This window comes from Eschrichtius robustus, chromosome 16 (assembly GCF_028021215.1).
Source record: "Eschrichtius robustus isolate mEscRob2 chromosome 16, mEscRob2.pri, whole genome shotgun sequence".
Classification (NCBI taxonomy): domain Eukaryota; kingdom Metazoa; phylum Chordata; class Mammalia; order Artiodactyla; family Eschrichtiidae; genus Eschrichtius; species Eschrichtius robustus.
This window is the reverse complement of record NC_090839.1, coordinates 82421469-82445550: the sequence shown is the minus strand read 5'-3', so window position 1 is coordinate 82445550 and position 24082 is coordinate 82421469. Positions and strand designations below refer to the sequence as shown.

The following is a 24082-nucleotide window of genomic DNA, read 5'->3' as shown; positions in this document are numbered from 1 at the left end:
GCACGGATGGGGTCACGCAATGCGAGGGCAGCATTTCAGAAGCATTGCTGAGTGGGATGACGCTGGGCAGATCCATCACATGACGGCTGATGTCACGGACAAGTGCTGATGGGAGCTGATAGGTTGTGATCTGCTCTATGTTGCGCCCTGAGGGCCAATATCCGGTGTAGATGCATCCTAAGAGCTGGGCCCGTATTTGCCCCTCACATCATGCCAGACAGTGGATAATTGGCCCAGATAATTGGTTCCCAGGGCTAGGCACTGCGTTTGCACCTTCTCTCCGTACAAGGGCATCTTTGTGTGCCCCCATAGCTTGAAGATGCATGCCCCTCTCCATCCTGCCTCCCTTCACTATGATCCTGGGTCCTGAGTCGTGTACAGATGCTTTTCTTTGGTTATAGAGAAAGGTCTGACGGCTGTGCTGGTCAGAGGAGCTTGGGGGTGCATCTGCCAGCTGGGGCCAAAGTGAGGCTAACCCCGATCTGTCCTCTGCCCACCTCTCCAGCCTCTCCCTCCTTCTGCCACCAGCACTCTGGTTTTACTGAATTTCCAGGAGCTCCCCACACTGCCATACTCTTCCGTGTATCAGTGCCTTTCCTTGTTCTGTTCCCTCTGCCCCAAACACTGCTTTCCTCCATCTCCTTCATCATCTCCTTCATGATGCACACTCAGCTTACGTGACGCGCGTCTCAGAGACCCCATCCTGAGCCTCCCCCATCAGGTGAGGTTGACCGCTGTCCCCGCTGAACGCCCCCTGGGTTCCCACCGAGCCTCATCTATATAATGGGTTGGAATCTTTAATATCTTATTGCTGTGATCTGTTTACAGATGTGTCTCCCTTTCCCTCTGCTCCTCTCAAACTGAGTTACACAATGGCAGGGACCTTGCCTCATCCATCCCGTGCCCCCAGATCCTAGCACTGAGCCTGGGACCTGGGCACTTACCAAATGCTCACTCACTGATCAGCAAATGAAAGAAATGAATTAAGGCTGTGTGCTGAGCCGTATGCCCTGTCTTGTATTTACCAACCCTCCTCTACTCTGTTATTCCGTCCACTTCTGCTTGGTGAGGTAGAGGAGGGGTGACATCCTGAGAGCGGCATTGGTCAAGGAGGAGGATGCGCCATGGGAACGCACTGCTTTCCTTCCGTCTTGTCCACGGACGGCTTAGCAGACAGGATAGATGCGCTTCCGTCTCCTGTGCCAGGTGGGCGTGAGTCCCAGGGAGCAGGGCTCCACCTGCGGCTCCAGAGAATCTTCCTAATGTGTTTGTCTGCCTGGTGGGTCCTTGTCTGCTGAAGTTCTGCCCATGTCCTCAGTGCAGTTCTGCCTAGCGTTTGGAATCCACACGGCAAACAACAATTGGCCTCAATCCGTGAAGCCAATTGGCTGAGAACTGACGGCTCGCTGTGGGCTTGGGTTGGGTTTGCGGGTCCCCGGGCCAATCCGGAAGAAGGCGGGTAAGTCAAATGCTGATCTGCCTCCAGCTTGATTCTGAGGTTTGCAGAGGCATCCCGGGCACAGTCTTCAATCTGGATGAGAGACAACTCTTCTGGCTCAGAATTGGATTCAACTCACCTTCTGAGTGATGGTGAGATGGTTCCTGGGCGGGAGGTGTTTCTTGTGTCCTGTCTCGTTGAACTCTTAGGGGAAACCCGTGAACTACAGGGAGGTCCCTTCCTGTTTCACAGTCGAAGAAACGAAATTTGAGCTGTAAAGTGGAAGGACTGAGACCAGAATCAGATATTCTCACTGAAATTCCGGCTCGCTTTCTACCAGGCAGCATTTTTGTATGCTTTTTCTTTTTGAATTTTTCCCCCTAAATATATGGCAAACCTTAGTGACTTCTAGGCTGGGAAAAACCTGTTGTTCCAACTGTCAACAGTGTCTTTCTTGCGTATTCAAAATGGCTCAGGTCTCAGGAGCTTGGGGGTAAAGATGAAGATGATTAACATGAATGCTCAAACTAAGGTACCTTCTCTCCCTGACCCATGAAATCCCAGGTCCACAGCCTCTGACCTGCTCGCATCTCCATGTAACAGAGTCCCTGTGTCTAGGATGTGTCCCTCTGTTTCCTGCCCTCTCACCCTTCCTTGTCTGCAGCCCACTGCGCACAGATTATCTAGGGAAGGGGCCTCTCCCACCTCTGCTGCTGTGCCTTCCATGAGAATCTGCTCTCACTGGCTCAGCTGTTCTTCACCGAAGCCCCCTCAAACCTATAGGACGCTGAAGCTACACTGAGTTCTTTCGACTCCATCCCAGTGTTGTGCCAGAGCCGACTTCTACTGGTTGTGAGAGCCTATTGTGTGTGTTTCTTCCCAATGACATCACGTTGGTAGCTTGAAACTGACCATGGTGGAAGTATTTACACCGTGGAAATTGGCAAATGCTACCTATGGAGGATCCCTCTCCCCCAGCCTGTAGTTAAAATGTACATGTCACTGTCCCTTTCCTGCTGCACTTTTTGTCCTGGGCCTTGAAACAGCACTGGGCTGCCTGGAGTCCCATGGAGCCTTCCACCAGACTTGCCCCTTCAGCTGCAGTGCTGTTTTAGCCCCTTGCCTCCTCTGCAAAGTTGGGCAGCCATGTCAATGCTTCCATCTTTCCTCTCTTGCTCAGGACCCATTCCTACAAATAACCCTGCAACAGTAAACCCGTTTATCCTCCTGTCAAAATGCCCCCACCCAAAGTAAAACAAGCGCACACACCGAGGAAACAAAACAATGGCCCCGGTGCATATATATCCACTTAAATAGGTGCATGGGGGAGGGGAGTTACTTTCCCAAATCTTAGCTCAGGCTTGGAACTGACACCTAGTTAGATGTATACGTTAAAAATTTTGATTTCTCCAAAATCAATCAAGCAAAAGCGTCCAAGGCACTTTGTATGGAAGAGAAACGCACTGGGCCCTCAGTCTGGAAGCTTGGCCTCCAGCTCTTATTCCTTAGCTCACTGTGTGCTTTTATGGGTATTACTGATCCACAGTGTGCCTTGGATGTGTTAGAGTTGTTTAACTGCCAAAGCAACCCTTGAACTTCAATGGCTTATCTCACTATGTTGATTTCTCACTCACACAGCTGCCCGTGCAGTAGGATGGGGAAAGAGAGTAAGGACAGGGTCTAAAAGGTTTTTATGGGCCAGCCAGGAGGTGGCAGTCATCACTTTCTTTACTACTCCATTAGCCAGAATTTGGTCCCATGGTCACACTGCCCAAGGAGAAAGGGGTTCATGAACACCCACGTCTGTGCCGTGTTGGGGAAGTCCTTTCCCCTCTGGATACCAGGTTCTGTTTCTGAAACATGGAGGCCTTGATCTATGGGATCCGTGATGCTTCTTCTTCTTCTAAGAGTTCTTGAGTCTCATATGTCATTATTGCCAAACTAAGTGAGCAGATTGGCTTGGCTTCTCATTCTTGGCTTGGCGCCCCAATATCTTTCACTGTGTGGTAGAGGCAGCCCTTCCCTGACTAGTCCGTTCCAAATGCTAATCAAAGTATTAGGGCCCCGTCATCATCTCTCTCGAAACAATGTCCAGACCCATCTCTCTCCTTCTAAGTCTTCTGAGAGACCAAATCTGAACTCATTTCATCAAGGCCAAATGTCAATCATAAGAAGAAACCTATATGAAATTTTAATTGCAAGATGTTCGGTGCAAATTTAATGAGTGAAGTAAGAGATCTGAGAATTCCCGCATTCTCGGTTCATGCATAATGTTGACTTAAATTGGCTCTCTGGAGGTGGAGGGAATTGCATTTTTAGAATTTACACACCGAGAGAGCAAATGGAGTGGACCCTGAAGGTTAAGGTCATAAATCAGAATCATTTAACTGGCTTTGAGTGATTGCCGTAGACTGTACTGGCAGGGAGAGCTGGCTGCAGCACCAGTGATGTCTCTGCCTCCGATTATTGAAATGCTCCTCAATATTCATAAATCAGTGGTCATTAATCCCCTAAATAGTACCTGTTGGCTTTCTAAACAAAGTTCCAACCTGCTAATGGAGATTGAAAGAAGCTGATGGGCAGTGGCTCAGAATTTAAACAAATGAGGGCGTCACTCTGACAGACTTGGAAGCATGTCTTTTTGGTACATGGCGTCCATCCACTTTGGGGTAAAGATATCCCAGTGGAAATGGCTCTTTGCAAAAGAGGGTGTATTCAAGGCAGTTTCTCCCAACCTTGTAATTTCTGGAGACGATGGCCTTGAAGTTTTATGTCTCCATCTCTGAAATTTTGCTGGGGACCGAATCAGATGATTTAAAAGCTTCAATTCAATTGCTTTTACTCTACCCTGTTTACCCACAGTAATTGGAAAATAAGTGCACAGTGCAGCGAAAGGCCATGGCATTTATTGGATAACATGGGAGCAAGCGTGGGGAGGAAATTGCAATTGGCGTGTCAGTCACTGGGGTAACAAATTTGGGAAGAAATCGAGAAATGGAAATGAGCCTGAACTCGTGGGGACATGATACAGAAAAGTGATTTCATTACCACAGACACTTCAGTCTATGTTCATTTTTTCTTTGCCTTGTTTCTGGGTTGGATTCATAAATTATATATAAGGGTGACCAGACTTCTGGGTAAGGGCACCGTGTTGACTAGAATAATAGGCACCACTCTGTAACCGTTGCATTTTAAATCTGGCAGAAAATGAGATTTGTGTGTGGGTGTGTGGGAGAGACGCTGTAGAGATCTGTCTCATGCCTGGTTTCACCTTGAAAAAATGGAGCCAAATAAGGGAGGCCGAAAACAAATGTTGTTTTCACGTGCAGTAGCTCAAAATAATGGCCCAGACTCTTTTAAGTCCAAATTTGTTAGTCATAGAGAGAGGAAATAAACATTTCAGCTGCAAAGCCTTACCCTCCCTGCCCCCCGTCTCCCTTAGTTGAGGCAACTAAGGGCCAGAAATGAAGGAGGACTTGCCCCCTGGTTGATGGACAGACAACTAAAATCCAGGCCAGTTGCCACGAAAAAGAGCAGCAGCTAAAAACCATATTCTGCAGGGAGTGTGATTTGAAACACCCCACGCACAAAAGCAGTTTTGGCAGTATGTATGAAGAGTCTTAAAAAATGTCCTTATTCCCTAAACTCCTTTGGGATTGATTCTATTCCCCCTTAGCACAGATTTTCATTTCTAGTAACCGATTCCAAGGAACTAAGTTGACATATAAAGAGGTTCATGGAAGCCTTATTTTAACACGTTTGATGCAAACTACCAGTCTGCTGGTGGGGGAATATTTAAGTAAGAGATGCAGCATCTGCTCATGGGCGATTAAGGACCCACTTGCAGTAGAGCTTCAGAGAACGGATGACAACACTGGGCAAATGCTTACAGAAAATGAAAAGAATGGGCTCCAAACACGTCCGCCCAGGGTGTTCATACCTACACAGAAGACGCATGGCTGAACATCTAGAAGCAAATGGAGGAGAAGCAATGATTTCCTCTGGGGAATCAGTTTTTAATGTGCTGGTTGATGGAAACATTTTTCCAGGAAGAGATATTTCCAACCCGATTTATACAATTCAATCCTGAGAAGAAATAGCATTGGAAAGTGAAAAATGTTGTTGATTAGCTAGAAAAAACTATTTTCCCCCAGTGTTTTAAATTATGAAACTAATTTAGCAACAGGGTAGCATATATAAAAAGGGGAGAAAAGGAAAATAAGGGAATGACCCATAATCTCATCATCCTAAAGGAAAAAAAAAAAAAGAAAACACCAAAGACAACTAATTGTTAAAAAATGATTTGGCTAAATGAGTGTTCTCCCGTGGAGTCTGGTGGAAGTTGTCTTCAAAATTGCTGCCGAAGTGATCTTCCTAAACTCTGCCGTGGGCTCCTCTTTGCCCACAGGATGGAGTCCAGAATTGTTAGTGGCCACCCAGGACTTTGCCCCATTGTATTCCTTCCTGTTCCCCAAAACTGATCCTACCTTGCTCTTCTCCCCTTGTTCATGCTGCTCTGGCTACGAGGAATGCCTTACCTTGATCTTGCTCTCCTAACAAACTCCTCTTCCCCTGTCAGAGCCCAGCTCAAATATGCCTTCCTTTTCATCCCACCCCACCCCCGCACCCACCCCCAGGGAGGAGCGAGTGCTTTTCCCTTTGCTTTCCCGAAGCCCTCTTGTTTATTGTCCTATGCAATACTTAATCATGTTGCAGTGTACTTATCTGTATAAATTTTCTCCTCCACTGGACTCTGGGGTCAAGGACTTAGGGACCATATCTGACTTTTCCCTGCGGCCCCAGCACATAGCACAGCGCCTAGCCCATTGTAGGCACACACAAAAAAGGTTAATTTTATTTTTGTTGACATTTTTTAAACCAGTCCAGACAATGCTCTTTCAGAGTACATTTTGTGAATGTTCTGATGGTAGAAGAAGGGCGTTGATTGCAGAAACTTGGGCAATACGGAAATGTGAGGGAGGAAATAAAGATCACCTGTGATTCCAGTACCCAGAAATCACCAGGCCAGTACGGTGCTCTGGTCCTGTGTCTGAGCACGTGAACATACACATAGACATTCTTGAAAACAAAATTCACAGAGTATTTACATTCTGCTTTCATTATATTGTATGCATGGACACAAATAATCTATAACAGGATATTTATGTATGTTAGCTTCACCAACCTCTGATTATTAGACATTTAGCTATTTTAGGCAATTTCTAATCTTTTACTTCCGTCCCCCTCCCCTTCCTTCTTTATTCCTTTCACCAAAATTGGGTCTTCAGGCACAATGCTCTGTGTGACCTCACACAACTTCTATGCACATCTCTGATTATTTCAACAGCATAAATACCCAGATGGGAGTTTTTAAGCTTTCTGAGAGCTATTACCAAATTGTCTCTGGTGAATACACTGTCACAACCACTGTTTTTTACTCTCTTAAAGAACTATACACACATTTTATGTTAAGAGCCAGCAACGTATCTTATTTTAGAAAGAAGTCACCTAGAAGCCAAAGAATGTATCTTATACTGTAAGGTAGCAAAGATTCAAGTGGAAATAAATACGTCCATGGAAACTCGCCTTCCTGGCTCTTCTTCCCACTTAGTGGGAACCTCTTCTGAATGCTCGTCCCTGTTATGTGAAATCCATTTTAGGGCAGGTCTGCTGTGAGCCACAGCCAAAGCCTCTTAGTGTCTAAAGCACTAAAAAGACTTATTTTTTTCACTTACCAGTATGTACTTTTTTGATTGCAGAAGTAATGCATATTCATGGTAGAACTTCTTGGCAAATAGAGAGAAATATAAAAATGTAATAAGAACCACTCAAAATCATACCACAGTTTATATTTGGGAGCATAACTTTCATGTCCAACAACACACTCGTAATTGGTGTCGTCACCTCTAGAAACTACACGTGTTCCTGCTATATGAACCTTGAGTTGATAGACACCAACTCAAGGTCATTGGCACCATCCTAAATTGCTGTGTGACTTCTTGGCAAGGCACTTACCCTCTCTGTTCCTAAATTTCTTAATCTGTAAAATGCACGGGTTGTTCTGATTCTATCAAGACTCAGCCCTAAAGATGTTATGAATGTGTAACAGTGTGATTCTAATAAGAATCAGATTCACGGCTAGTCTGACATGTAGGCAAATTGGTAACCACCTATGTGACCAATGTTACTCAGTCACATGACATGCCCACCCCCTAAAAATCTATATCTCTCCTTTTCCATTTCTTTATGATCTAGCCACACAGGAACCACTTGTGTCTTCTCTGATAAATCTCATGCTGTTGTGCCTCTGTGGCTTCGCCTCAGCTGTTTCCTCTTCCTGGGACACCCTTTCCTGACCTTGTCTATGGCAGGATACTGCTCAGATGGCACCTCCTCCAGGGAGCCTTCTCTGTTTTCCTCAAGGCAGAGTTAGTTACTTAACTCTCCCGTGTTCCCGCAGCACTATGTCAAAATGGTTATAACAGCTCATATTGAGTGGCATTGCAACTTTTGTGAGCATGTTGGCCTCCTAACTCTGGGGACAACTTGGTTGACCTTTGTGATCCCAAGACCAAGTTCATAGCAGATCTAAGGGAAGAACTGAGCATTTTATTTCTGCCGGGTGATAATTCCTTATTATGAGTCCTGACATAAGTAAGACATAGCGACTGAACACGATTTTCCTTAGAAGAAGCCACGGTGACAATGGGGAAAGTAAAAGGAGGCATTTGCTGCCATCAGGCCATGAGCCGTGGAGCAAGCCTGTGATTATTGTCTTGCAGCAGCACAGGAAGCCTGTTGCAATCTGAGAGGGGAGCCGAACACCTCACTGGAAATAAAGGGGAGGCACGTGGCACGTCCAGCAGACAGTGGCATGTCTCAGATTAGCCAGGGCCCCTGAGTTTTAGCAAGGACGACGAGTCTCTGTGTACTCACCTTCTAAACTCTGCTACTTTCTCACTAATTTGCGAAATACATGGCAACATCTTCAGGTTCATAGATGGGATTGATCTGGCATTGACTTTCTAGTTTTCAACTATATTCATAAAAACCATATTGGGTTGATGCTGTTGCCTTTAGTGGTGATATTTTCCAATAAAAGTAGCACATTATCAGACAGATTTTTTTCCTATGAAAGACATATTCTGAGACTCTGGAAAAGCACTACCATTCTGGGAAAGAAGCAGGGAGAACGAAGGGGACAAAGCCCGATTCCTCACGAGCCATGCCTCTTCCTACACTTCCAAAGGCCTTTGGCTTTGTTCCTCTCAATACCCTGACACCATGACTCCACTTGCCTGGCCAGGGACCCGCCTGACTACCCCAGGAGCTCACAGGTTCCCAACAAGAAGACGGAACTGGGGACTGAGGCTGCAATCCTTAGCTCCCAGAGCTAATGAGCCGAGCTGATGCCATCTGAAAGACAGGGGCCTTTGTGTTTCATTCTCCTGAACTTCCTCTTTTTTTGGTATTGTGTCCACTTGACTCAGGCTATAAATCCTTATGGCTGGGGTAATCAGCCCCTTTATCGCTGGGGGTCTTAGGCATAGCCAACTTCTCTCCCATTTGTCTTCGAGTACAGTCATTCATTGAATAACTACTTACTGAGCACTCACTATATAAACAGTTGACTATTAAACATTAAAAATTCAGCAGTGAATAAGAGGCCCTTGACCTTAAGGGGAAGGAAGGAAAGACAGACATTAAACCATTTACTAATACAATTAATTGTTTGACTTCTGTGGGGCACAGGGTACCTAGTTCAGGAGGCTAAGGGCAGTGGTTTGAGAACACAGATGCTGGGGTCCAACTGCCCAGTATGGACTGAAGTTTCAATTCTTATCAGCTGTGTAACCCCTGGGAACATTCTGTGGCCTCTCGAAGACTCCATGTCTCCATCTGTGAAGGGGTTGGCAGCAATGACACCCAATTGATGGGACTGCACGGTACATTCACTTAATAGGCGCTTATAAAGGTCAGCAATTATTAAAAGTCTGGGGTAGTCCGCTCGGACCTCAGACAACATCTCCAAATAGAGGTGCTAGAGCCACTCCTGCGGGACCAGTGAGCAGGTGGCCCAAGAGTGGTTCTGGGACTCTGAGGCCATATCACCAGCCTTGGAGAACAGTGCTCTGTTGTTATGGGGTGTGCTTAAACTTAAGTCATCTGAGGGATAACCTGGGATAACCCCATGTGGGGAGTGGGGTACTTGCCAGATGAGGAGACGGCCACCTGATGATCTGGCTGAGTGCTTATGCTGCTGCTTCAAGAACAGAGCAGCAGGGTGTGGGGAAATTTACGAAGTGTAAGGTGTGGGGAAACTTACTAAGAGGAAGTGGAAAGTGTAGCCGGGAGCAAAGGCTCAAGTTGGGGCAAGCTGCCTGTCCACCAGCTGCTGGGCAAGGGTCCGTGTTCCCCACGAGCTGAGTAGACTTGGGGAGCATAGCTGGGCTGGTGTCGTCTTGAAAGGACCTCAGCTAAGAGGACCACCTGCCTGGGCAAAGAGACCCCAGGGAAAAGAGCTACAAGAGTTGAGAGTCCTGCTAGGGTACAGGCTGAGGGGCTGGCAGGAAAGTGCATGGCCCCCATCAGTGAAGGGTGAAATTGTATGAGTTCCTTATATATTTTGAATACTAACCCATTATCAGATATGGTTTTCAAATATTTTCTCCAGTTTTGTAGGCTGCCTTTCACTCTGTTGATTGTTTTCTTTACCGTGTGGAAGCTTTTTAGTTTGATGCAATCCGTTTATCTATTTTTGCTTTTGTTGCCTGTGCTTCTGTTGTCATATCCAAACAATCATTGTCAAGATCAATGTCAAGAAGCTTTTTCCCTATGTTTTCTTGTAGTTGTACAGTTTCAGGTCTTAAATTTAAGTCTTTAATCCATTTTGAGTTGATTTTTGTATTATCCAGCAATCCTATTTCTGGGTATATAGCCAAAGGAAATGAAATCTAGATCTTGAAGAGATATATGCACACCCATGTTCATTGCAGCATTATTCACAACAGCCAAGATATGGAAACAACTTAAATTTCTGATAACTGGATAAAGAAAATGTGACATACACACACACACACACACACACACACACACACACACACACACACACACACAGTTGACCCTTGAACAGCTTGGGAGTTAGGGGCGCTGACCCTCCATGTAGTTGGAAATTCACGTATAATTCATAGTTGGTCCTCTGTATCTGTGGTTCCATGTCTGTGGATTCAACCAACTGTGGATCGTGTAGCACTATAGTATTTACTATTGGAAAAAAGTCTGTGTATAAGTGGACCTGCATGTTTCAAACCTGTGTTGTTCAAGGGTCAAATGTGTGTGTGTGTGTATATATATATATATATACACACGTATATATATATACTACACACACACATATATACATATATATGAATATTACATAATGAAATGATAGAATATTATTCAGCCTTAAAAATGAAGGAAATCTTGCCATTTGTGACAATATGGATGAACCTGGAGGACATGTGCTAAGTGAAATAAACCAGAGAGATAAATATTGCATGACCTCACTTATGTGTGAAATTAAAAATAGTCAAACTCATAGAAGCAGAGAGTAGAATGGTGGTTGCTAGGGTGGGGAGGGGGAAATGGGAAGATGTTGGTCAAAGGGTACAAACTTTAGTTACGGAAGATAAAGAAATTTTGGAAATCTAACATACAGCATGGGGACTATAGTTAACGACACTATATTATGTATTTGAAATTTGCTAAGATGGTAGATTTTAAGTGTTCTCATCATAAAAAAAAGAACAAAGAAAGAAAATGGTAACTATGTGAGGTGACAGACATGTTAATGAGCTTGATTGTGTGACCCTTTCATGATGTATACAAAATATCGTGATGTACACCTTAAACGTATATGATCCCTATTGTCAATTCTACCTCAAAAAAGCTGAAAAAAAATTCAGAACAGTGCACTTAACAGGACCAGAAAAGAATCATTGTTCACATCTCCCTGCATCCTCTGGGCAAGACTCATATTTGTGATCCTTCAGCAAAGTACAGAACAACATTTGAAAGAGTCATGGGAAGCAGTGTTCATGGGCAGCACCGTGGAGGACGGATGCAGTGTCGTGAGTGATGCTGTGACCGGCACTGAATCCCAGTGTTGCAAGAGGATCTATACTGTTTCAGTACAAACAGGTTCCCAAGGGTCATAGCAATTGTGAGTACTAAGGCTGCTCTCATTTTCTTGTGGTGGGAGATGTGAAATAAACCAGGAGCGGCACATGTGACAGTCATAATAAGGCAGGTCCTTGAGCTGCCAGAGCACAAGGAAATGGCACAGTGTTTGGAAAGGACAGAGGCAGGAGCCCGCTTCAAATCCGGATTCTCCTACTTCCTTCCCATGGTCTTGGGCCAGTTGAAGGATGTCTCTCAGGGACATGAGAGGACACGTGGTGTGGACCACAGCCAGGACCTAACAAGACTCATTGGCTGAAGGCGGACCAGCCGCTGCCTGGGATGTTGCCTGAAGTACTCGTCTGTTGGGATGGAAGACGGACTGGGGACAGAACTCACCTGGACTCTCCAGAGACTCACAGTGGGGCTGCTCTTTCCCTCTAGCTTCTCCTCATGTCTGAGACAGTCTCTGCCAAGCTCAGGCCAGGCCCAGTCTGTATTCATTCATTCATTCATTCACTTTGACGATTCCATCATGAATATGACAGAGTCTCTGTCATTCATCTGAGAAAAGTTTATGCAGCACCTATCATGTGTCATCACTGTTCTAGGTCCAGGGACTACAGCTGTGAGCAAAATAGACAAAAATCCTTCACCTGGCAGAGACTGAGCTCTAATGGAGGGCAATAATAAACAAGCAAAATATATTGTATACTAAGTTGTGTTAGTTACGATGGAGAAAAGAAAGCAGAGAAGAGGCAGGTGTTAGTAGATGCATGGGGGGGGGCTCCATTTTTTAATAACATGTCACTGAAAAGGGGACATTTCAGCAAGGACCTGAAGGAGGTAAGGGAGGAGCATTCCAGGCAGAGTGGATAGCAGGTGCAAAGGCCCTGGGGCCGCAGCAAGCCCAGGGTGATTGAGAACAGCAAGGAGGCCCTTGTGGATGGAGCAGAGAGGATGCAGGGAAGAGCAGTGGGGGATGAGGACAGAGAGGAGACAGGGTCCAGGTTGTGTAGGCAGACCAGTGGTTCTTAACCTTGGATGTGCATTAAAACCACCTGGGGAGTTTTAAAAATCCTGATGCCCAGGCCCCACCTCATACCAGAATCCCATTAAATCTGAATCCCTGGGGGTGGGATCCAGGAATCAGTATTTTAAAGGTCTCCCAGGAGATCCCAGTTCTGTGCAGCCAAGACTGAGAACCAGAATTTGGGCCACTATGAGGGTTCTGCTTTCAACCAGCAGGGAGTATGGAGCAGAGGGGTGGCCTTATGTGACTTACATTTAATGGGATCCTTAGGTTCGCTGAGTTGCGAATAGATTGCCAAGGACAAGGGTAGAAGCTGGGAGACCTTGAAAGCAAGCTGCTTCTCCACTGAGGGCTGTGCTTCTGGGGTTCAGCTATAGACTCAGAGGAATGCAGCCCACCTGAGGTGGTCTAAAAAGGGGTCTTAAGAGGCCTGCATGAGGGGTGGGCACTGAACTAAGTGGCCCACCGAGGAGGTGAGGCATTGCCCAGGTCAAGAAACTACAGTAACAGAACCCCACTGGGGATGTGCAAAACTTCCACAAATATGTCCTAGAAGAGGGAGGGTCACAACTGTGGGTCCCCCCATCCAGAGGGCCCTGGGACTGGACCACCGCTGCAGGGACCCATGGGATCCTGTCTACATGTCCCCTCTCTTCTATCCCCTGCTCTGACCCTGGAGGGAAGTGAAGCTGGGGAATAGAGGAGGGGGTGGAATGAAGCAGTAAGAGATTACCCCTCCCCACCACGCCAAACACACATCACACACTCCAGAAAGCTGGCCTGGTGGGCAGAGAGGAGGGGTTCTAAGTGGATCAAAGTATGGAGTATGGAGTATTGTTATTAGCCTAGACTTGACTGTAATAATGTGATTATTACACCAGGCAAGACGGTGTCAATACTGAGATGAGACTTCCTCTCACTGCAAGTGACTTGGAAGGCGATGGCAGAGTACTGCAGTGAGATCCAGGGGTGGCGGGGACCAACCAACACGGGAGCCACCAGCCACATGGGGCTATTTCCATTTAAATTAGTGAAAATTAAATAAAAGAAAAAACTCAGTTCCTTGGTCACATTAGCCACATGTCAAGTGCTCAATGGCCACCCGTGGCTGGTGTCTACACTACTGAACAGTGTAGACATAGAACATTTCCACCACCACAGAAAATCTTATTGGAAAGTGCTACTCTAGGGAGTGGGCTTGAGGAGCCCAACCATGGGAGAATGTATGAAGCTGGTTTCTGCCCCCATTTTACTGAGTCTGGATGGTTCCATGTTAGTTAAAGTTAACAGTTACTGAAGATTAGGGAGGGATTACTTATTTTTTAAGAAACAGAGAGATAGGAGCATGTTAATATTCTGAAAGAGAAAGATATTGCAGAGAGGGAGAGAGTGGTGACGTGGGGGAGGGAGGGGTGATACAAAGGGCAAGGATGGTGACCATCTCTCCTTCCAGGGGGAAATGGAGTTGCAGGTGTGCATTTCCTTAATACTTAAATGTTCTGTAAATGGAAACAATAATAACCAGGAATCGCACTTGCGATACCTCCACTGTACTTACAGAGCCTCAGGCAGGATATCTGACCCATTATTGTCAGCACACAGAGGGACCACGTCCCAAACCATTCATCTGAGTTCCTCTGCCCAGTCACCGCTTCTGCACTGTAACACTTGTATGGCATATGAAAACTGTATTTGTCTCTGCAGACACATCCAGAGAAAGGCTGTGTAGGCTCCCATGAGTTGTCAACCACAGAAGCTAAAAGAGTCTTTCCGTACATGCATGCGTGTATGTCCATGCTACACAACAGCCAGAGTAGGGGCACGAAGTCATTCAATATTCACACCTCCAGGGCTCATAGGATGAGGAGTGAGTGGTGGTAGAGACGTTAAACATGACCATGTCGGGATATCCAGTGGAAACACCCTCCGGCACGCAGGGACAGAGCACGGAGCTGCAGAAGGAAGGCAGCAATGCAGTGCTTCACACCCAGAGCAAAGCCACTCTTGTAGAAAGAGTCATCAGTGGAGGCCATGTCACAGGTTGCCTTGGGCAGAAGCAGTTTCCTTAGCTACGCTTTGGGTAAAGAGTCAGTACTCAAGGTGCATTTTGAGCCTGCAAATAAGCATAGAGGTAAGGTGATTCTGCAAAGCGTCACAAACCCCTAGACGAAGAGAGGGGCTCATAGCCTGCACTGGCTAGGAACAAAGAAAGCATGGGACATCTTATAAAGGAGCCATGGATGCGGACGACACAATGAAAGAGGCAAGGGAGTAAAAAGGTGACTCTCTCATCCCCAATTAGCTGGGGGTCGCCATGTCTTCTCACTGGAGAGATGGATTGGAAATGATTGTCAGCCTACTATGCTCCATATCTTTGTAGCTGGGGCTGGATTTAAGTCTAGGTTTTTCTGACTCCTCCTTCCACTAAGCCAGGCACTTGAGAACTGGAAAGGGGAGAGGAGGGAGGGGAAGATTAATCTGGAGACTTGTGCTCACATCTTTAGCTTGGTTTCAGTGTGATTCTGCCTTTAACTTAGCATTAAATGTAGTTTCCATTCCACACATGGGTTCAACCCTTCTCAGCCAAACTTTCTTTCTTCTTTAAAAAGTCCTAAGTCAAGGGACCCCTCAGGGTTGTGAAGTGTGTGTCTGACCTTGGTGAAACAGCTCTGTTGTCATGGAAACTATGTAGCGGGAAGTGGACAAATCAGCAAGTGGCCCCACCCCACTCCCTTGTGTTTCAGCCAGGGGGCAAATGCCTGAGGTCCGGGGCCCTGCATAGGGATCCCAGCTCTTTGCTTATTAATTATATAGCCTCGGACAAGCGTTTGCCTCTGTGCCTTGTTTTGTCAGATGAAGAGTGCGGATAATGATCACAGCCACTTCTAGTGTTTTGCAGTGATTTACAGGAGTCAGTTTGTGTCTGTGCCAGATACGAGGTCAGTGCTCTCAAAATAGTAGCTCTCATTTGTACGTTATGACAGTCTCAACCCATCAACCTAGAGCTTCAGACTCCTGGGAGTGGCCTGTCTTTTACCCTCACAAGCACCCACGGTTTGACATCTCTGAATAAGATGGGTAATTACACCAGGAGGAAGAAAATCAGAGCTCTAATGGGAAGACATGATTTGGAACACGAACTCTGTGTCTGGAGCTGTCAAACTGTTTTGGCAGTTGTACCGTGAACAACGGCAAAAGCAGGGGCCGCTGGTTTGCTGCCGTGCAATGGTGAATTCCTAGCTTTGTTTGGAATCTCGTCTTGAACTGCAAGAAGGGAGGCAGTATGATGGGAAAGACCCAAGCTATTGTGTTGCCCTTGCTCAGCTGCCGACCTACGTATGCCCTTGATGTTACCTAACCTTACAGGGGCCAGCTTCCCCATTTGCAAAATGGGTTGATAGGACCAGGTGGCCTCCCAGGACCCTGCTTGTCTGTGATTCTGTTACTCCGTGAAATAGAGAACACGGCTCCAAACCCCCTTCTCTATGAGTGATGAGCTTTATTTCTTTATGGGGGAGGGGGAAGTGTGTGTATTTCTCTTACTTAAAGAGTAGTAGAATACGGTGATATGAAACTGCTAGTATCCTTGGAAACAGAGAAGATGAAATTTTGAGTTCTTCATTTTTCACCATTTTGAGTTAATACACAAATGTGTGTAACCTTTTCTAAAATTTGACACTCTTTCCTAGCACTTACGGATTACATAAAGCAAAGATCTATGCCCGAAACTCTTGTCTCTGTAATATGAAAAATGCAGGGGTATATCCACTCACAGCAGAAACATATTACCGCTTTTATGTGGACTTTTCATTGAAAAGATTGAGTGGGATTTGGACTCTTTTAGAGACTATAACACGATTTAGTAAGGAGTGGGTGCCAGTGGAGGATTGCAGAATTGTCTCAGGTCCAGACTTACATTTTGGGGCATGACAAAGGCTTGCTATCTGAGTGCTATAGACCCCACTCTGGGACCCTCAGACACCCTAAGATATCTCAGCGTTTGAGGAATCTGTCCGGTATCTGACACATAATTCTCTCCTCTGTGTCTCAGCTTTTCCCTGGACCCGGTCTTTCACCTCCCTTGGCTCCCCTTTGTCCAGTCCTGCCCTCTCCAGCCCTCACTCTAACTTCTGAAGCCTCCACCAGAGTCCACTTACCCAGGAGAGCTGGGAGCACTCATCCATCTCATTTTTCTCTCATGCCTGAAGTGCTCTTTTTCCAATACCTGGGGTTGGGTAAGCAGTCTAGTCCAGCGGACACTGGGTTCCAGAGTAATAGGGGCCACTGGTCAAGAGAGTGGCCTGTGATTAGCCCAGGGCTGAAGCTGAAGTACTGGGTGGACCATTTGTAGAGGAAACATGGTGATGGGGGAATATCTCCAGTTGGACAGCATGCATAGCCTCGGGCAGACTGGTGCCTGGGGAGCAGCACTCTGGTCTTGGTTTGACCTTCAGGGGGCATCCTCCAGGATTCTAAGGAAAAGAGCTGCCAAGTGTTAGGTTATCTCTCCTCAAAAAGTTAGACATGTGGGACTTCCCTGGTGGTCCAGTGGTTAAGACTTTGCCTTCCAATGCAGGGGGTGCGAGTTCGATCCCTGGTCGTGGAGCTAAGATCCCACATTGCGTCATGGCCAAAAAACCAAAACATAAAACAGAAGCAATATTGTTAACAAATTCAATAAGGACTCTAAAAATGGTCCACATCAATAAAATATATAAAAGAATTTAGATTAAAGAAAAGAGGTTAGACATGGAATGATCACATGACTCAGGAATTCCACTCCTAGTAAATACTCAAAATAACTGAAAACAGATGTTCAAACAAAAACTTGTACATGAATGGCAGCAAATAACCAAAAGGTGAAAACAACCCAAGTGTCTATCAATGGGTGAATGGATAATGCAATGTGGTATATTCATGCAATGGAGTATTATTTAGCCATGAAAAGAAATGAAGCCCTGACACATGCTACAACACAGATGAACCTTGAAAACATTATGCTAGTGAAAGAAGCCAGATGCAAAAGGACACATATTATATGATTCTATTTGTATAAAATGTCCAGAAGAGGTAAATCTATAGAGGCAGAAAGTAGATTAGTGGTTTCCAGGGGCTGGAGGGAGGGAGGAGTAAGAAGTGACTGCTGATGGGTATGGAGTTTGGTTTGTTTGTTTGTTTTTTGTCTTCGAACTATATAGAAATGATGGTAGTACAATGTTGTGAATGTAGTAAACAACACTGAATTATGCCATTTAAAATAGTTAATGGTTAATTTTATGCCATGGTCATTTTACCTCAAAAAAAAAAAAGGATGCACTGAGAGACTAGTTATGTTACTGGAATGAGAACCCAGAATAAGGATCACACTAGGAATGGGTTTGGCTATGCAGATAACAAAAATCGTATTAACAATAGCTTAAATAAATGAGTGTTTATATTCCTCACTCAGAAGTCTGGGGTAGGTGGCCCAGGAATGATATGGTGGCTCAACAGTGACATTGTGAACCCAAGCTCTCATTCTTCTGCTCCACTATTCTTAATATGCAGGGTTGTTTTTTCTTTTTCTTTTTTTTTTTGTATTCATGCTTTTTGCCTCATGATCACAAAATGGCTGCTGCCATCCCAGCCATTACATCCATGGAAGGGCAGGAAGAAGAAGTTGCAAAGAGTCAAAGGGGCATTCCAGTCTGAGTCAAAGAGTCAGACTTTTAAAATAAGCTTTCTTGGAGGCTTCTTCATCAACAACAGAATTGGGTCAGGTGGTTGCCCATAGATCCATCAAAGAAGGTGACTTGGGAAAAAGCCAGAAGCATAGGGGGTTGGTTCAGTGAACTAATGACATCTATACAAAGATGGAAGAAGAAACCTAGAGCTTGAACCACACGGAGTGGGAGTAACCTGGAGGTCCTCATCTGCAGGAGCCTGGATCTTGCCATGGCAGGGTTGGCAGTGGTGAACTTTGACTTCAGGCAAGGTCAGCATTATTCAGAGCTTCAGCCTTCAGGGAAGGGGCACTGTTTTTCCCTGGGGAAGTCTCAGAGGGAACTTGATTTATTGATTTAAAAAAATTTTAAATTTGGGTTTGCAATTATGTTTTTAATTTGTTGTGTTTGATCCATGTTAACAATTAGAACACAAACTAAAATCCTTTAGCACTTAGTGGAAAGTAGGGGACTGATTTAGCAGCATACTCACTGGAGGAAGGGAAGATGGACTGCTTGGGTAATTCCTGCCTCCTCAGAAGCCAGGGCAGAAAGGATCCTGAGCTCGGGGCTTGGTGGCCCCAGCGAAGAGATGCTGAGGAGACTCAGCCACGAGATGCGGTCAGTGTGTCTGATTTCCTGTACGTACCTACTCTGTGACCTTCTTGAAGCCAAGTATCGCATCTTATTCATCTCCATTTCCCCAGAGCCTAGCATGACTCTCAGCACATAGTAGCCCTCCGTTAACATCCATTCATGTTTTTAGGATGGGATGAATCTTTTGACTCTCCATAAACATAGCCTCAACCCGGCATCCACAGTCCAGTCTTCTGTTCATTTCACTTTCCTCGGCAAGACCAGCTCGGTGACAAGTGGAAAGCAGAGCTATGTTTCTGTAAGAGCTTTTCTTCCCAACCTCAGCATGGTGACAATTCCCTCCTTGAGCCCCCAGATGGGTTACTGTGGAAAAACACAGGCTCTGTGGTCAGAAAGCAGTAGCTTCCAGTGACTGGATTTGAAAGCCCATTGTAAACGTATGATGATTCAAGCAGGTGGCCCTGGCTCGAAGCCAAGTCAATCAAAGGAACAGAGTATGAAGTGCACAACAGGCTCAATATATGTAACAATCGAGTGTACCGTAAAGTGAAGGGAATGATTTTAGTCAATTAATTATTAACAGTTTGGAAATTAGACTTCAGGATGCATTAAAAGCGTTATTTAAAAAACTCATAAGAATGTTAGAATAATATATATGTTGATTTTTAAGTTCCGGTCAAAGGCGGAATTTTAAAGATTGATTGGTGCATTTGACAACCTAAAAGTTTAAAGTTTTAGTTTGGCAAATTACCACCGTAAGCTAGAAAAAGAGCTTAATATGAGCTGAGGCATCTATTTGCAACATATATTACAGAAAAAGGTGTGATCAACTTAATATATTGAGTGTTAACAAATCACTAAAATAGTGATTGCCCTGGTTATAAAATGGGCAAAAAAACTTAACAATTTGCAAAAGAAGAAATGCAAGTGGTAGGGAAACAGGAAAACAGGTCATTATCACTACTGATTAAGGAAATAAAAGTTTAGACAGGAGGTCATTTTTTACATTTTTACAATTTTCAAAAATTGGCATTTTTGAAAAAGACAATGCCAGTGTTAGAGTTTGAGGAAAGGGGCATTTGCATACACCGATTTAACCTAGTACAACCTTTTTGGAGTGTGATTTTACAATATTTTACTATATATACGTGTGTGTGTGTATATATGTATATATGTGTGTGTGTGTGTGTGTATATGTGTATATATGTGTGTGTGTGTATATATTTGTATATATATATGCCTGAAAATGTTCTTATTTTTTGAGTCAGAAATTCCATCTGTAGGAATCTACCCTAAAGAACAATTCTGGATGCAGGCAAAGATTTATTTGCAAGGATATTCATTACATCATTGTTCATAATAGAAAGAAATTAGAAACAACCTAATTACCCAATAGAGGAATGGTTAAATAGAATTTGGTACAGCAATGCAATGGAGAATTATGGGACAATGAAAAATAGTGTGTAACACAGGGAATCATGATTATAATACATTAGAACACATTCGAAAGTGAAAAAGCAGATGTATAATAGTGTGTATGATTCCATTTAAGTGTGTATATGAGTGTGTGTGTGTGCACACAAGTATACGTAGAAAGAAAGGTAGTTATCTTCGGGTATTGTGGGTGACTTCTCAGTAAGTTTCAGTGTTTTTCATATACAGCTTTCACTCATGTAAGCAGATTTAGAAACAAATATTTAATTAAAAAAAACCCCTGAACTTAACTATTTATTAACTGTGTTATCCTAGGCAAATTACTTAACCTCTCTGAGCCTCAGTTTCGCGTCGGCAAAATTTGCATAATAGTATCAATCTCTTAAAATTGTGGTGCAGAAAAAATGGGATAATATATATGAAAGCTCCTGATCCATATTAATCACTCAATAAATGCAATGCCCATTATTTTCTCAGGGATATTCTCTCTCCCTTATCTAAATGTGTGCACAGGAGAGGTTCTAATATTAAGCTGTTCTATTTTACAGTGACTTTAAATTAATGTCTTTTTTTCTCCAGATGGATTTTATTCTAAGTCTGTGGGGTTTTCATTGTAAAATGAAAAGGTTTGTTTCTATAACTTTCTATTTAAAGAATAATTGCAGCCGTTTTCCAATTTGCAGAAAAATTGAAGTCAGTGCCTAGGAATTTTTTCAATTTTCATTTTTCCACTCCAAAACCACATCAGAAACTTGTCCTTAAACATTTGTCTCCTGCTCCCAAAATGATCATAGCAGAAACTCCCATGAATGAGAATCTGTATTAGCAAAGTCACATTTGGTTATTTGAACAGAGCAGGGTCTCTGCAAAGCAGATGCTGACTCTGTGGATGAAACCAGTATGGGAAACACTTCATCGGAAGGAGCGTTCTCTCCTAGGTGGAGATTTGAAAGCTCCTGGTTTCCCCAAAGTTATAGGAGAATGGAGCAGGTACCCACCCAAGGGGTGGTCATTAGCTGGACTGACACGAACCCACCCGCCCAACTTCACAAGGAGCCTGTAGGTTAGGTTTCTGGGGATGTAGTGTGTGATTGTTGCGTCATGCACCTTGGGGGAAAACCAATACCCTGAAAAATCGGCAGCTCTTTTTTTAAATTGAGCGATAATCCCTGGCAGAAATTAGACCAAATCGACAATTCTCATTGATTATGCTTTTAAAAATATCAAACTCCATTTTAGGAAACAAGACATTTCTCCTCCAGAGTGTTTTGAAATGGCCCTTTGCCAGCTTTCTGTGGGTTCGTTAATAACCTCATTCTGGTATCGGTCAGGCCCACCTCATGCAGGCCTGGCTCAGCCACGAACCTCATTAGAATCCAGGTCTGTGTTCCTGGCAAACAGCTGCCTCTTGCGCTTGAAAACTGATGGGGAGAAAAATGGTCCCTGCAGTTCCTATCAGCCTTAAACAGAAACATCTGCTCCTGGGGAGCCTTTTGCTGGCTCGGTTTGCAGGGAATGTGTTCTGGGGGTGGGCGAAAGCACTGTCTCCCCGCCCCGGTGACGTTGGCCACAGGGAACTGCTCGCTGCAGGGGACTGTGGGCCCTGGGAATAGTCCACCTGCCAGGAAAAGGAAGCTCCCGCCGCACGTTTTGTAAAGCTTTAAAAGCACGTATCTGGACTTAAAAGGGAAATATTGCCCGATGGTGAAAAGTGCTCCTGAAAGAAGAGAGAGAGGGAGAGAGAGAGAGGGAGGGGGAGGGGGAGAGGGAGGGGGAGGGGGAGGGGGAGGGGGAGGGAGAGGGAGAGGGAGAGGGAGAGAGAGAGAGAGAGAGAGAGAGAGCTGATTGAATAAAGGAGTTTTGAGTTTTTGTTTCTCTTTTTCTTTTTTATCCAAAATGTGTTTATTGGGATGGTTTCCCATTCATCTTGATTCCAGGGGCTTTTAGTGCTGCTTCCGTCTGAAGGAGCAGCCTTCTGTAAGCCTTGCTTTTCCTCCTGTGGGCTGGCAGAGGACGGTAGAGCAGCCAACACGCAAAACTACTGTCTGTGCATGGCTAAAGACGGTGGTGATTTTATAGCATCCTGGGCATTTCACATCCATGAAATAGGAATTGGGGCTCTGCACCAGGTGCTTCTTCTTGTGTTTCCTCTTCTCCTCTTCTGGAGAGGGATGAAGGAGATCCTTTGCTAGAGGCATGTTCTCGTGGGGAGGTCGTCACCGTCGGAAAGCTGTTTCTCTTTTTCCATCAGCCGAGCCACATATGAAGATTTCTGGTGTGGAGGCATCCTCTGAGTCAGATGGTTTTCTTTTATCTGGCTTTATTTGGCATCCAACCACATTTCTCTGTGTTTAGGCACAGATTAAATAAGGTGATGTAGGTAAGAGGCCTCACCCAGAGCATGGATACGGTAGTCCTGGATACCCCTTCCTCCTTGTTATCTTCCGAAGGCTCTTAGGATCCTAATTTCTTCCTTTCTTTTTGCTTTTGGACGAGGACACTGAGGCACCCAGAAATTAATGGTTTGTTTTAAAGTTCTCCTTTTGGGCTGTTAACAGCGCTTTGTTCCTGCATCCTTTGAAGGATTTGTTTAAATCACACAAATCGTGGGCTGTGATCCTAACGCAACTTTATGTTTGCCTCCCTGTTCTGTGGGGCTAGCTCTTTCCCTGCCAGTCGATGACCTCTGGGCCAGGTAGGGGAGAAACACTCTCATGGTCACTCTAAGTTATAAGACAGAATCCCAGTCCCACAGGGTAATCAAAGGTCACAACCTGAATTAAAGTCGATCAAACCCACGCTTCTATGTTGAGCCTGGTGCAGACAGGACATTCGGGGATGGGGTGGGTGTCATCTCCTCTCTTTCCCTTCTTCTTGCTTCTCCTCCTAGCCCTCCTGACCTTTCTACTACCATCTCCTGACCCCTGCATGGTTGGTGTCTGAGGAGGAAGAGGAGGTAAGGGGGGAGCCGCACAGCCTGTGTGCCTGGAACTCGAGGGCTGTGATGTCACATTTTCTGTCCCTGAGGAGGTTTAAGGGGGTCTTTCTCTTGGGGGCACTTTTGTGGGGTTTTTGCATCTTCAGAGACCCTGATCTGATTTCTGAGGACCTCTCAGCTCTAGTTCCTTTGTTGTGAGTGATGCATCTTCCTGGGTCCTGTTGCTTACTCTTTATGTGACCTCTATACTCCCAGGGGTGCCTCTAGGTCTTTCTGTGGAGGTCCATTGGATCTCTAAGTGGCTCTGTAGGATAGGATCTAAAACCCTACCTGGTCCATGGGAGATGCCTGTATGTTTTGTCCTGTATGCTTTTTCGGCAGAGAAAGAACCTGACTGTCACCACGTTTCCTAGGGTTTGTCTATCAGGGACTGGCTCACTCATCTCTCACCCTTTGTATTTCTCAGGTAGGAAGCAGACACCAGCCCTTTATGTCTTCCAATTTAGGGGCTATGTATTAAGTGCTTTGGTGGCTTCTGTTGAAACCCCATAGCCCCCTTCTTGAAGCTCAAGGTGAAGTATAGACACCCCCCCACCCCAACCCTCGCCCTTGGTAGGGGCTGGGATTAGCAACACAGCAGCTGGTTCTAAAAATCCTTTCTTAATCGCCTTTCCTTGAAGTCTCTGACATCAGGCTTGGGTTAGGAGATAGTGTCCCTTCCCCTTGGAGGTAGGGCTGGGGTTGGGACTTAGCATAGCTTTCTCCCAAGAAGGTGTCTT

At 45.1% G+C, this 24082-nt stretch overlaps 1 protein-coding gene and 1 long non-coding RNA gene across 2 annotated transcripts in view; one reads left to right on the top strand and one right to left on the bottom strand.

Moving 5' to 3' along the window:
• LOC137750000 (uncharacterized) overlaps window positions 1-24082 on the top strand; it is a 308698-nt gene that overhangs the window by 227270 nt on the left and 57346 nt on the right. The gene's annotated exons all lie outside the window — the stretch shown is intronic.
• Window positions 22249-22578, bottom strand: LOC137749734 (small ribosomal subunit protein eS27-like). Its single transcript, XM_068523943.1, has one exon. The coding sequence runs from the start codon at window positions 22561-22563 to the stop codon at window positions 22309-22311; it is 255 nt and encodes an 84-aa protein (XP_068380044.1). The 5' UTR covers window positions 22564-22578; the 3' UTR covers window positions 22249-22308.